The 12,212-nt window shown below is 40.9% G+C and overlaps 1 protein-coding gene across 3 annotated transcripts; it reads right to left on the bottom strand.

Annotated features, from left to right (window-relative positions):
• Positions 1-6,631: 6,631 nt before the first annotated feature.
• On the bottom strand, positions 6,632-10,793 carry yipf2 (Yip1 domain family, member 2). Of its 3 annotated transcripts, none has more exons than XM_041816751.1 (9): positions 10,497-10,793; positions 10,230-10,295; positions 9,852-10,024; positions 8,598-8,678; positions 8,284-8,371; positions 7,982-8,098; positions 7,735-7,901; positions 7,390-7,572; positions 6,632-7,296 (listed from the first exon to the last, which is right to left on the bottom strand). In XM_041816751.1, the coding sequence occupies exons 2-9, from the start codon at positions 10,258-10,260 to the stop codon at positions 7,204-7,206; spliced, it is 933 nt and encodes a 310-aa protein (XP_041672685.1). In that variant the 5' UTR covers positions 10,261-10,295; positions 10,497-10,793; the 3' UTR covers positions 6,632-7,203. The 3 variants fall into 3 exon arrangements, with proteins under 3 accessions (XP_041672685.1, XP_041672684.1, XP_041672686.1); XM_041816750.1 differs by having other exon boundaries at positions 10,522-10,793; XM_041816752.1 differs by having other exon boundaries at positions 10,542-10,793.
• Between the last annotated feature and the right edge of the window lie 1,419 nt (positions 10,794-12,212).

The following is a 12,212-nucleotide window of genomic DNA, read 5'->3' as shown; positions in this document are numbered from 1 at the left end:
TGGCTTACTGTTTGGTAAAATACACTTTATGGAGTGCAGTTTATATTGAGAAGACTCTTCAGTCAGCCCATTAAGACCTACATCCGCCTAAAAACACCCTCTAAAACTGAAGGACTGTCAGAAAACAAACTCCACAAACCAGCAGGTTGTCTGAAAAACTGCACAGATTTTCAAACTTTGTAAGTGTCAGCCTCGGTAGGAGAGTTTAATAACTGCCTTTGCCCTGCTTAGTCAAAGCCATCACTGTCCTCTGAACCTTTGCTCCAGTGTCGGCATGATCCGAGTCGTTGTCTTCAGTCTCGTTCTCGTCATCTACGGCTCTAGTCTAGCTTTAAAACCTCATCCATCAGCTAAGAGGCTAAAACCAGAATCAGGTCTCTATCCCATCAGCCTTCCAGACGGGTATTCAAAGGGGACATATTATGCAAAAATCACTTTTTCAGGCTTTTCTAACATTGTAACATCAGGGGTGTGATCAGGGGGCGGAGTCAGAGAGCTAATTACCATTTAAAGCCACAGACACAGAAATGGCTGTGTCCATTCTGAGAAGGGCTGAAACAGAGGGGTTTTTAGACATGCAAAAATCAAATACTGGAGTGTTTTTTCAGCAACAAACTTAACAGGCATGTTTATTGGACCTCTGAGACCGATATAAACTTGTCTTAAAAGGGCAAAATATACCCCCTTTAATGAATCATGCTGCAGTTGTTGGTCATGTCTAAAAATGATTGGACTATCTGTGATCCAGGCTATTAGATTAGAGGCCCATGGCTGGATCAGGGTCATTTTAGTGGCCATTTGAGTAGACTACTATTTTTTTTTTAAATGGCCAGCACATTTTTTTGGTTTTTGTTATATTTGTGTGATAATTTGTCACATTAATTCCCCAATTTATTTGTCTCAGGATTCCAACCACATGTTGTTGTAAATTATTCCTATTAATTCAACTATTATCATTCAGTGTGCATATTTAGACACCTGTGCTTTTTCTAACCTTGAAAGCCACACAAAATTTCTTTTTACTTAAAAAGCAGATGCAGAGGGCAGATAGTTCAACCTCCAATAGATTCAGAAGTATTAATGTCTGTGCAAAGCTGTGCTCTCTCTGCAGAAATGCAACTTTAGAGAGCGTTTAAAAAAAAAACAACTCGTGCTAACTGACCAGCATTTTTCAGTGTTTGCTCTGAGATTTCGGGGCATGTTCTGAGCAAAGATGTTGTACCGTTTTACAGGCTTGTCCAGAATGAGAATCACTAGCAGTGGCACTTAGAAAAGCCGTTTATAGATGCAGACACTCAAAGCGTGCTTGCGTCATTTGGGGAAGGAGAAATCTAAAATGGTTCGGTTGAATTTTTGAAAATTATCACGCAGGTGTCGTGCAATATCTCTCTTCTTTGGGATCTCTTCTAGGAACTGGCCCTCATTTAAAACAGGTTGAATAGCCCTGTCCTAGAGGTGTGTAAACAAACGTTGCATCTGGTCTAAATGGGATTACAAAGGCAAGTAAGCAATGACGGAGCATGACGGTCTGTCACTGTGAGTAATGGATGGATTCAGTGGGACAAAAGGCAAACTTTGGAGTAATTTAAACCCCTCTAATTGTGTCATATTTATACTTGGTGTCAGTAAGTACATAAATATAACTACTTGTAAATGTTCTTTAAAAACAGGAGAGTAGTATCAGTACATCCCTAGCCATCCTGCTAGCCCATCATTGAAGGTGACTGATGCTCAGCCTGCCAACTCTGTATTTTTAAAGCCTGTATTGTAAACATGGACCACAGCTCCTGCTGCTCCCATCGCCCTGTATGCCCACATTTTAAGAGGAGCGGCTCCTCTTCAGACAGACGCTCATGGAGCCAGATTTGAGGAGGAGGACTCAGAGAAAGGATCTAAACCCGGTGAGCAGCCATCTGTCTGCAGGAACGAGACAAACTGTGCTGGATCGACCAGCTCCTCCTCCCCGCTCCCTCCAAGACTCAGAGACTGTCACAGACTTCAATGTCAAGGCGTGGGAGGCGGAGTCCCTCCCCCCGACTCCCTCCTCGTCTGTTCACTACGTATGACCTCCAACATATCATAACCCTGACACAGACTCGCCCCTTTTTATCAGTCCAGAGAGAAGCTGACACGTATGCATCGCTTCCAGTGTCATGGCGGGCGGACTTTAACGAGTTAGCGAGTTTAAAGAGAGCGCAGAGAAAATGTGTCTTTGTAGGATTAATCTTTCTGTTGTCTTTATTTTTTTTCTTTCACAAGAAACAATGAAAAAAGAGCAAATTAAATGTGGTGGAGATGTTCCAAACCATCCTGATCAGGTGTTGTAGTGTTTGTTAGTAGGAGCAGCTCATGTTCACATGTGGTAGCTAGCTGTTAGCATCATGTCCGCTCTTTGTCATGGTCATTGTGTAGTCTATAGAAAAAGGAAGACTGTGTTTCATGTTGTCATTTCTGTGTTGACCAGCAGTAATAACACTTTCTCACTGTCTCACATTATCGTCTGCTGCTAAAGACGAAAACGTCTCTGTCCACGTTTCTGATCCGTTTGTTTCTCTGTCCTCAGGATTCTGAAAAAATCTACACTTAAGGGGTTATTTAAAGCTGGGTCAGACGAGTTCATCCAGATTTGGCCCGGGGCAGATCAGCGTCAGGGCCCGGATAGGGGCGTCAGGAATGCATCGCTGTCCAGTGGGACACACTGACGACAACAATCCTGACGCCTAGGAATAGGAGAGCATTAGCTCTTGTTCTTGATCATTTTTTATCAGAATGACATCAAACAAGCCCCAGTTTAAAGTTAATCTTTGAGAACCATAATTTATTTTTACCCTGCATTGTTTAAAAAAAACAAAAATAGATTTTATTTTTTTTGCTGTGGTAAAATAGAGCCTTTTTCAGTGTGAATGGGCACACTGACTTGCATTGTTTAAAAAAAACAAAAATAGATTTTATTTTTTTTGCTGTGGTAAAATAGAGCCTTTTTCAGTGTGAATGGGCACACTGACTAAACCATCTGGAGGGTAATGACTTCAGAGCTGAGCCAGGATGTACACAAACTTAAGGATGCCAGAGAATAATGTAGAAGGAACTAAAATTACTTTGAGGAAAATATTATTGGTTAAACAAGGCAAAAATGGCAGAAAAAATGCAGTGCAGGGTTGTGAGTGGGCTAAAAAAAAGAAAATAGATGAAAACTGTTAAAAAGTGGCAATAATAGGCAAACAATTTTAACATTTAATGAGTTAAATGTTGCAAGAATTGACAGATAAAAGCTTTGAAAGTGGGTACAGAATCCCAAAAATGGCATGAGAAAGGCAAAAAGAGTTGAAAAGGGTCAAATATGATGAAAAACTGATAAAAAGTTGCATTAAGAGGATGCTAGCACCAATGCTACTGACCCAACACATAAGCATTAATATCATCAATATTTCATAACTGGGGAGGGGCCATTCTCTGGGTTTATCAGGGTCCATTCTCTGGTTTATCAGGGGCTATTCTCTGGGTTTATCAGGGTCCATTCTCTGGGTTTATCAGGTCCATTCTCTGGGTTTATCCGGGGCAATTCTCTGGTTTATCAGGGGCCATTCTCTGGATTTATCAGGGGCCATTCTCTGGGTTTATCAGGGTCCATTCTCTGGTTTATCAGGGGCCATTCTCTGGGTTTATCAGGGTCCATTCTCTGGGTTTATCAGGTCCATTCTCTGGGTTTATCCGGGGCCATTCTCTGGTTTATCAGGGGCCATTCTCTGGATTTATCAGGGGCCATTCTCTGGGTTTATCAGGGTCCATTCTCTGGGTTTATCAGGGTCCATTCTCTGGGTTTATCAGGGTCCATTCTCTGGGTTTATCAGGGTCCATTCTCTGGTTTACCAGGGGCCATTCTCTGGGTTTATCAGGGTCCATTCTCTGGGTTTATCAGGGTCCATTCTCTGGGTTTATCAGGGTCCATTCTCTGGGTCTATCAGGGACCATTCTCTGGGTTTATCAGGGGCCATTCTCTGGTTTATCAGGGGCCATTCTCTGGGTTTATCAGGGGCCATTCTCTGGGTTTATCAGGGGCCATTCTCTGGGTTTATCAGGGGCCATTCTCTGGGTTTATCAGGTCCATTCTCTGGGTTTATCAGGGGCCATTCTCTGGGTCTATCAGGGACCATTCTCTGGGTTTATCAGGGGCCATTCTCTGGGTTTATCAGGGGCCATTCTCTGGGTCTATCAGGGGCCATTCTCTGGGTTTATCAGGGTCCATTCTCTGGGTTTATCAGGGTCCATTCTCTGGGTTTATCAGGGGCCATTCTCTGGGTTTATCAGGGTCCATTCTCTGGGTTTATCAGGGTCCATTCTCTGGGTCTATCAGGGGCCATTCTCTGGGTTTATCAGGGTCCATTCTCTGGGTTTATCAGGGGCCATTCTCCGGGTCTATCAGGGGCCATTCTCTGGGTTTATCAGGTACCATTCTCTGGGTTTATCAGGGGCCATTCTCTGGTTTATCAGGGTCCATTCTCTGGTTTATCAGGGTCCATTCTCTGGTTTATCAGGGACCATTCTCTGGGTTTATCAGGGTCCATTCTCTGGGTCTATCAGGGACCATTCTCTGGGTTTATCAGGGTCCATTCTCTGGGTCTATCAGGGACCATTCTCTGGGTTTATCAGGGTCCATTCTCTGGGTCTATCAGGGACCATTCTCTGGGTTTATCAGGGTCCATTCTCTGGGTCTATCAGGGACCATTCTCTGGGTTTATCAGGGGCCCTGTCGACTCTGTGGGCAGGCCTAACATGTTTTCATAATCATTCCTCAAAGTTTTATGTAAATGAGAGCCGGTCCACATTGTCCTCCTGTTTTATCGGGTCGAGCTATAAGATAATTTCTGCTGTAGCTCTGATTCACTCTCTCTGGCCCGCCCCACCGATGACCTGTGAACACCCACACAGTTACAGAGACGGTGACATCAGCATACAATGAAGGGTCAGGATCACACTGCAGTGAGGAGAGGCTGTCGGCCATGACATTTGTGCTGCAATGTCTGACATGGTGTGAGCATAAACAAAAACATCACGCAGGCTGAGCTGGCCTTTAGAAGGGGAGTTGTTGGAGAACAACGATGCATTTTGGTCATTTTGGATCCAGAAAGACGTCACTGTAGTCCGTGACGTCTGTAGTGCGTCCACACTAATCATCTTCAGTGATATCCTGACATTGCTTGCCTTTTGTTCAAACAGCCCATTCATCATTTCTGTGCTGTTGTATTTTAATATACAGTATATAACCAGCTGATGTTCCTGGGCTCCACCACTCATTAATAATTTCACACCAACCTGCATCGTCTACAGGAGTGTATCAGACATTTGACACTCTGGTGATAGTCTGGATTTATGACATTATAGTGGCTTATGGAAGAAATCAGCTGTGGATAAAATGACTAAAGGAAACAGAAAGGGCCTCATTTACTTGTATTTGAATTTTTCTTTAATTTGTTCTAGAAGTTTCTCTGGGATTCAGGACACGTTCTTAAACTGCTGAACTATTCTCTCTCGTGTTCTTTAGTTAATGAATGCTGGATGCTCTAAGCTGGAAGAACGTGCAAGTTTGTTCTAATTAGCATAGAGTAATGCCCCTTTTATGCCCATATAAGGGCATGAGACCGCAGGGCAGTGTGCAAACACAGAAGGCACACAGGAATGGAAGAGAAGGAGAAACCAGTAAGGTCTAAATTTAAATATACTAAAAAAAAATCCCAATACTTTGATAGTTCTTAAGTGGATCTAGTGCTACTCTACATGGAACCAACAGAGGAAAAGCGGATTCTATTTTTAGCACTAGTAGTGGATCTTAAATACAGTGGATTCAGAAAGTATTTGGACCCCTCTCACTTTTTTCATTTCTCTTGTGTTTCAGCCTGATGCTGCAGTCTTGAGAATCATTCTCAATTAATCTACACTCAGTATTCAGAGGCTTTGCATCAGCTCTGTGAATGTAGCTCAACTTCCTCCTATGTCTCAGGTCTTTGCTGAGATGTTTCTACACCTTGATTGGAGTTCACCTGTGCTAAATTAACCTGATTGGACATGATTCCAAAGGCTCACACCCCTCTATAGAAGGCAGGCACAGATCTGGGGAAGGCTAGAGAAACATTTCTGCTGCTCTGAAGGTTCCCAAGAGAACAGTGGCCTCCATGATACTCTAATGGAAGAAGTTTGGACCAACCAGGACTCTTCTGGAGCTGGTCACCATCGGGGGAGAAGGACCTTAGTGAGAGAGGAGACAAGAACCTGATGGTCACTCTGACTGAGCTCTAGATCCAGAAGGACAGTCATCACTGCAGCCCTCCACTGCTCTGGGCTTTATGGAGGAGAGGAGAGATGAAGACTCTCCTCAGTGAGAAACAGGAAAGACCGCCTGGAGTTTGCAAAACTTTTGGGCAGCCAAATTGAAAAAAGTGTGGGGGTCTGAATACTTCCTGAATGCGCTGTATACGCTGCAAGCACGCTAACTGGATGAAATCACTGATTCAGACAGCACTTTATCAGAAACGGCATGCATCGGCACTGATTTATTTCTGTAGGTAGAGACATACATACTTTGCCTGGTTAATCCCATTTATACGTGAATAATGAGAAATAAAAGAGCCAGGAGTCGTAGTTTGTGAATTTATTAACAAAAACTCAGAACAGACTCACAGAAGGAAATAAATAATCCTGCAGAGATGAACCTTTTCTTCGGATTACAGTAAATCAAAGTGAAATTAAAGCAGATAAAGTAGGCGGTTTACATGTTTCCTACAGAGAGCTTCAGCAGACATTTTTAAAATCCATGAAAACATTCACAGCGCTGAGTCAGCGTCCGTCTGATAGCTACTACAAAGAAAAACTAACCAGAGGGATTTTCTGATTCTATGTTCTAATGCTTTAATCATTCCTCATGTTTTCATCCTTTAAACCTGTGTTTAGACGTTGCTGGTGAAATGAGGGAGGTCACAGTAGAAAGGAAACCACGTCAGACTGATGAGATGAACCCTCAGGGTAAAATGTACAATTGTTAGGGTGAGAAAGTGCTCCTCAGTCTCAGTTGAACCCTACAAATAAATTAGACAAACATGCTGATCGTCTCTTCATCAAACCGAGGAGTTAACACCCCGACTCTCCACGTCTTTGTGTCCGCTGGACTCTAACAGACGTCCTTCGTCTCCTCGCCTTCCTCCCTGGTGGTCATTGAGAAATGGTGTATAAAGTGGCATGAGCCGGGGGCAACGTAGGGTGAGGAGCTGGGGGTATGTGTAAGGCTGTCTGGAAGAAATACATCTGGAAGAAAAGATGAGAATTTAGCGCCTCTGTGAGGATGAAACGTGTAAAAATACAGCTTAGATTAGATCTGTCCTCGTCCCTCTCACTGACCTTACAGCCGACAGCTAACAGTGTGTGCAGAACCACGATGGTGGCGACTGTAGCCACCGCCATCACCTTGGTGTCATCGCGGACGACGGGCCAGAATGTGAGGACCAGGACAGACCCGGAGATCACCATTGCAATCAGGATCAGCGTCCAGCGCAACCACTCGAACGGGATGATCCATAAAACCTGCAGAACACGGCGTTTAAATATCAGTCCGTGACGGGGATGTCAGACGGGAAAGAGGAAGGAAATGTAGGAATAATATTCAATCCTAAGGAGCACAGAGAGGCTGGATCATAAAGGATAGAAATGATAGAAATATCATTATTTTTTCAACCCTGGACTCACTGAAGTGGGGATGTAGATGAAGAGCGAGTACCCGTAGACACAAACGGTCTCCAGGAAGGAATATCCTCCGACTTGCCTCTCAGCCCCTTGCCTCCAGGTCAGGAAACCCCACAGGCCGACCGGTACCAGCCAGGCGTATAAGAAGATGACGACTGCAGCTATCGTCACTGAGAGAAGGACAGAGAGAGAGTCAGTGAAACAAAGACAGACCGGCCTGGGCTGATCAGACACCACGAGGAGGACTGACCTCTGTGGAACTGCGGTCTGTAGTGATACTCTGAGTTTCCCATCTGACTCAGGAAGGTCGACAAGTTCCCGCTGATCGCTACGGAGAAGACCAGGGTCACACAGATCCAGAACGGACCTGAACACACAAACAGAACCTCATACTACCAACAAATACTCACCACTATCAACTCTACTTGAAAACCAGCATAAAACTCAACAGTACAGCATGACAATCACACAGTTTGTCTTCACATGCAGGTTTTAAAAGCAAATAAAACAGGATAAGACAACAGAGTTTACAACCATTAATCTCTGCTTTACCATAAAGGTCAGGGTTGCTCCTGAGGTGATGTTTGATGAAGTTTTTTCCTGGTAACGGCATCATGGAGCCTTTAACTCTGTCCAGGACCTGCAGCACAGGATGAGGGTCAGACTACAGTTCATAACAATGGCATGAGTAAGTCTTCGTTACAAGGCTGCAAACACTTTTAATACTCTGATACTTTTTCATACTGCACATTTTAAACAAGACACTTGGATATTTTAATGATCAATAGTATGAAAAGGTGCCAAACAATGAAAAAACACAGATTATAACATTCTACACAGTGGATTTATGAGTAAATGAATCCTACCTGCACAGTGTCCACGTTAAAGAAGGACTGATAGTACTCAAAGGTCCAGAATCCACCGGTAGGTTTCTGTCCTCCTAACAGCTGAAAACACAGACAGTCTTTAAAACACAAAGACTCTAAATCTGAACCAGCGTATCATTACTAAACAGTAGGGCTGAACGATTTGCAAAATTGATCTGATTGCGTTTTTTCCCCAAATATTGCGATTTAATATGCGATTATTCTTGGGTTAATCTTGTGTATTTTTTTGACAAATTCAAGCAATAAATAATTCCATAAATAAGACCATGTGTGTATAATACAGTGAAATTATTTCTGAAGCAGTTAATCCATAGTAGGATGAATCTGAACATGAGGGTGCAACAAGCTTTACGCTATAAAGGAGGCTGCTGGGGTGGAGGAGGTGAGGCTGCCAGCTGGGATATGACTTTCCTTAAGTAACACTAGGCTTCACCAGTTTTAGATAGAATGAGCGTACTATTTTTTCTTGAATTGCAAACATGATGTCATTTGCTTTGTTTAAGGGCATTACGATTTTTATGTCACTAATTTGCACAATTTTTGCCACCCTTTTTGCTGCTGTTTGCTCAATTTAGTCACTTTTCACTCATTTTTTGCCAGGTATTCATTGCTTTTTGACCAATTTTACCACCTGTCACTCTTTTTTTTGTCACTTCTCACCCATTTATGCCACTTATCACTCAGTTTCTGCCATTTTATACATTTTTTGGCCATTTTCACCCTTTGTGCCACATTTTTGCTGCTTTTTGCTCATTTTGGTCACTTTTTACTTATTTTTTGCTATGTAACGGCCTCTTTTTGAACATTTTTTCCACCTGTAGCTCATTTTTTGTCACTTTTCAGCCATTCTGACCACTCTCTGCCCTTTTCTACACCAAAATTTTGCCACCTTCCACTCGGTTTTTGCCATTTTATGCCTATTTTGGTCATTTTAACCTATTTTTGCCAGCTTTTTTGATGCTTTTTGGTTAAGAAAAACATACTTAAAACACAAAAGGGAGGATTTTTGTAAACCATTTTTAAAAATTGACACTTGAATGTTTACATAATGTGCATGAAATCTCTGCTGCTGCAAAAAATTGATTTATTAAACTGGTATTTTCCACACATTTCAAGTTGAAAAAAGAAAGAAATTGCAACCTGCAATTAGAAAATTGCAGTAGGCCATATTGCGATTTAATCTAATTTGCGATTAACTGCCCAGCCCTACTAAACAGACATGGGTATGCCGACCTCTGAACTCTCCTCCTGGCCCTCCTCGTCCTCTGACAGGTCCAGTTTGACCTCCTCTCCTCCTCCTCCTCCTCCTCCTGGGGCTGCAGTGTTGTTGTTTGCATTAGAGGAGGACATGCTGAGTGTGGACGCTCCGGGGTCAGCAGACAGAAGTTCTGCCGCTTCTTCAAACTCTGCAGACACAGAAAACCAGAGACAGAGATTGTAGTGAAGGACAACTATTACTGCTAATCTAGAATGAAGAGACTGTTCATCACTGAAAATGTTTCTTCTGAGATTAGCAATAAAAATAAATAATGATGATGATGTTGAAGGATCTGTTTAAGGAGGAGAGGAGGAATAAACTCAGTAGCAGCAGGGACATTTCATATTTCTTACCTTGAAACTGAAGATCATTTGGACTGGCCATGACTGCAGTGAAGAGACAGAGACCTCATACAGATCCTGGAGGGACAGAAATACCAGGTTAGTCTCACTGTAGCTCCCTGCAGGCGGATCAGAGTCCATGTTAAACTGATCTACAGTCAGCTCTGTTCAGATAATGACAGTTCACAGACTCAGCAGGCTGACTGTCCAATCAGGCAGCTGTATTGAAAACAGTTTCATGTCTTTATCAAAAGTCAGTGAGGCTTTCTCTCTGTTTACCTCTCCGTCTTCAGAAAAACCTCACCTGTCCTCAGCAGGATGTACCTGAAGTTGATGATGGCGTGACAGCTGCCACGAAGCTGTGACAGCTAATGCTAGCTACAGGCTAGGCTAACTGAACATTAGCGCTCTAATTTTGCATTAACTTAAAGACACAAAGGTTTCTAACTGTAATGAATGAAAACACAGCCCTGGTAGGATCAGTAAAGTGGAACAAAATAGCAACAACGCAGCTCTGCTGAGGTCCCTCTCTCACAGATCCGTGTAACTGCTGTCAGAATATCCAGCTGGTAAGACTTCCGGTACACGTCACCCCGTAAACGAAGCAGCAACGTCACCGCGTGCTTCTGGAAACAAGGGAAGAAACACGAAATCACTGAAAAGATTTTCTTACTCAGGTCAGATATGAGTTCCTTTATTTTCACTTGTGCTAAAATGTCACACAGTTTTTATTATTATTATTATTATTATTATTATCATTATTATTATGGTTATAATTATTTATTATTAATTATAATAATAATAAATATTAGTTTTATATTTATTGTTGTTGTTCTAGTTATTGTTGTTATTATTTTTATTATATTAGGAGTACAGAAGAGACCAACAAACAACATTTTGTTGTATTTTTACTCTGCACTGACAATAATCTATCTATCTATGTATGTATGTATGTATGTATGTATGTATGTATGTATGTATGTATCTATGTATGTATGTATGTATGTATCTATGTATGTATGTATGTATGTATGTATGTATCTATGTATGTATGTATGTATGTATGTACCTATTTATCTATGTATGTACCTATTTATCTATGTATGTATCTATTTATCTATGTATGTATCTATTTATCTATGTATGTATGTATGTACCTATTTATCTATGTATGTATCTATGTATGTATGTATGTATGTATGTATGTATGTATGTATGTATGTATCTATGTATGTATGTATGTATGTATGTATGTATCTATGTATGTATGTATGTATGTATGTACCTATTTATCTATGTATGTATCTATTTATCTATGTATGTATGTATGTATCTATGTATGTATCTATGTATGTATGTATGTATGTATGTATGTATCTATGTATGTATCTATGTATGTATGTATGTATCTATGTATGTATGTATGTATGTATGTACCTATTTATCTATGTATGTATCTATTTATCTATGTATGTATCTATTTATCTATGTATGTATCTATTTATCTATGTATGTATGTATGTATCTATGTATGTATGTATGTATGTATGTATGTATGTATGTATCTATGTATGTATGTATGTATGTATGTACCTATTTATCTATGTATGTATCTATTTATCTATGTATGTATCTATGTATGTATGTATGTATGTATGTATGTATGTATGTATGTATCTATGTATGTATGTATGTATGTATGTATGTATGTATCTATGTATGTATGTATGTATGTATGTATGTATGTATGTATCTATGTATGTATGTATGTATGTATGTATGTATGTATGTATGTATGTATGTATGTATGTATGTATGTATGTATGTATGTATGTATGTATGTATGTATCTATGTATGTATGTATGTATGTATGTATGTATCTATGTATGTATGTATGTATGTATGTATGTATGTATGTATCTATCTGTCTATCTATCTATCTATCTATCTATCTATTATAAAGTTAATCATCTTTTTTTTTATTGGGGATTTTT

The sequence above is a fragment of the Cheilinus undulatus genome, linkage group 21, assembly GCF_018320785.1.
Source record: "Cheilinus undulatus linkage group 21, ASM1832078v1, whole genome shotgun sequence".
Taxonomy (NCBI): domain Eukaryota; kingdom Metazoa; phylum Chordata; class Actinopteri; order Labriformes; family Labridae; genus Cheilinus; species Cheilinus undulatus.
Note: the sequence above shows the minus strand (reverse complement) of the source record. Positions and strands in the feature narration are given on the sequence as shown.

Bases quoted from the DNA above. Each gene is read 5' to 3' on its own strand.
- yipf2 (XM_041816751.1), bottom strand. From the start codon at position 10,260: ATGGCCAGTCCAAATGATCTTCAGTTTCAAG. The intron at 8,099-8,283 runs GTAAAGCAGAGA...TTGTGTGTTCAG, and splicing joins GAGCAACCCTGACCTTTATG to GTCCGTTCTGGATCTGTGTG. The intron at 7,573-7,734 runs GTGAGTCCAGGG...CGTGTTCTGCAG, and splicing joins TCATCTACATCCCCACTTCA to GTTTTATGGATCATCCCGTT.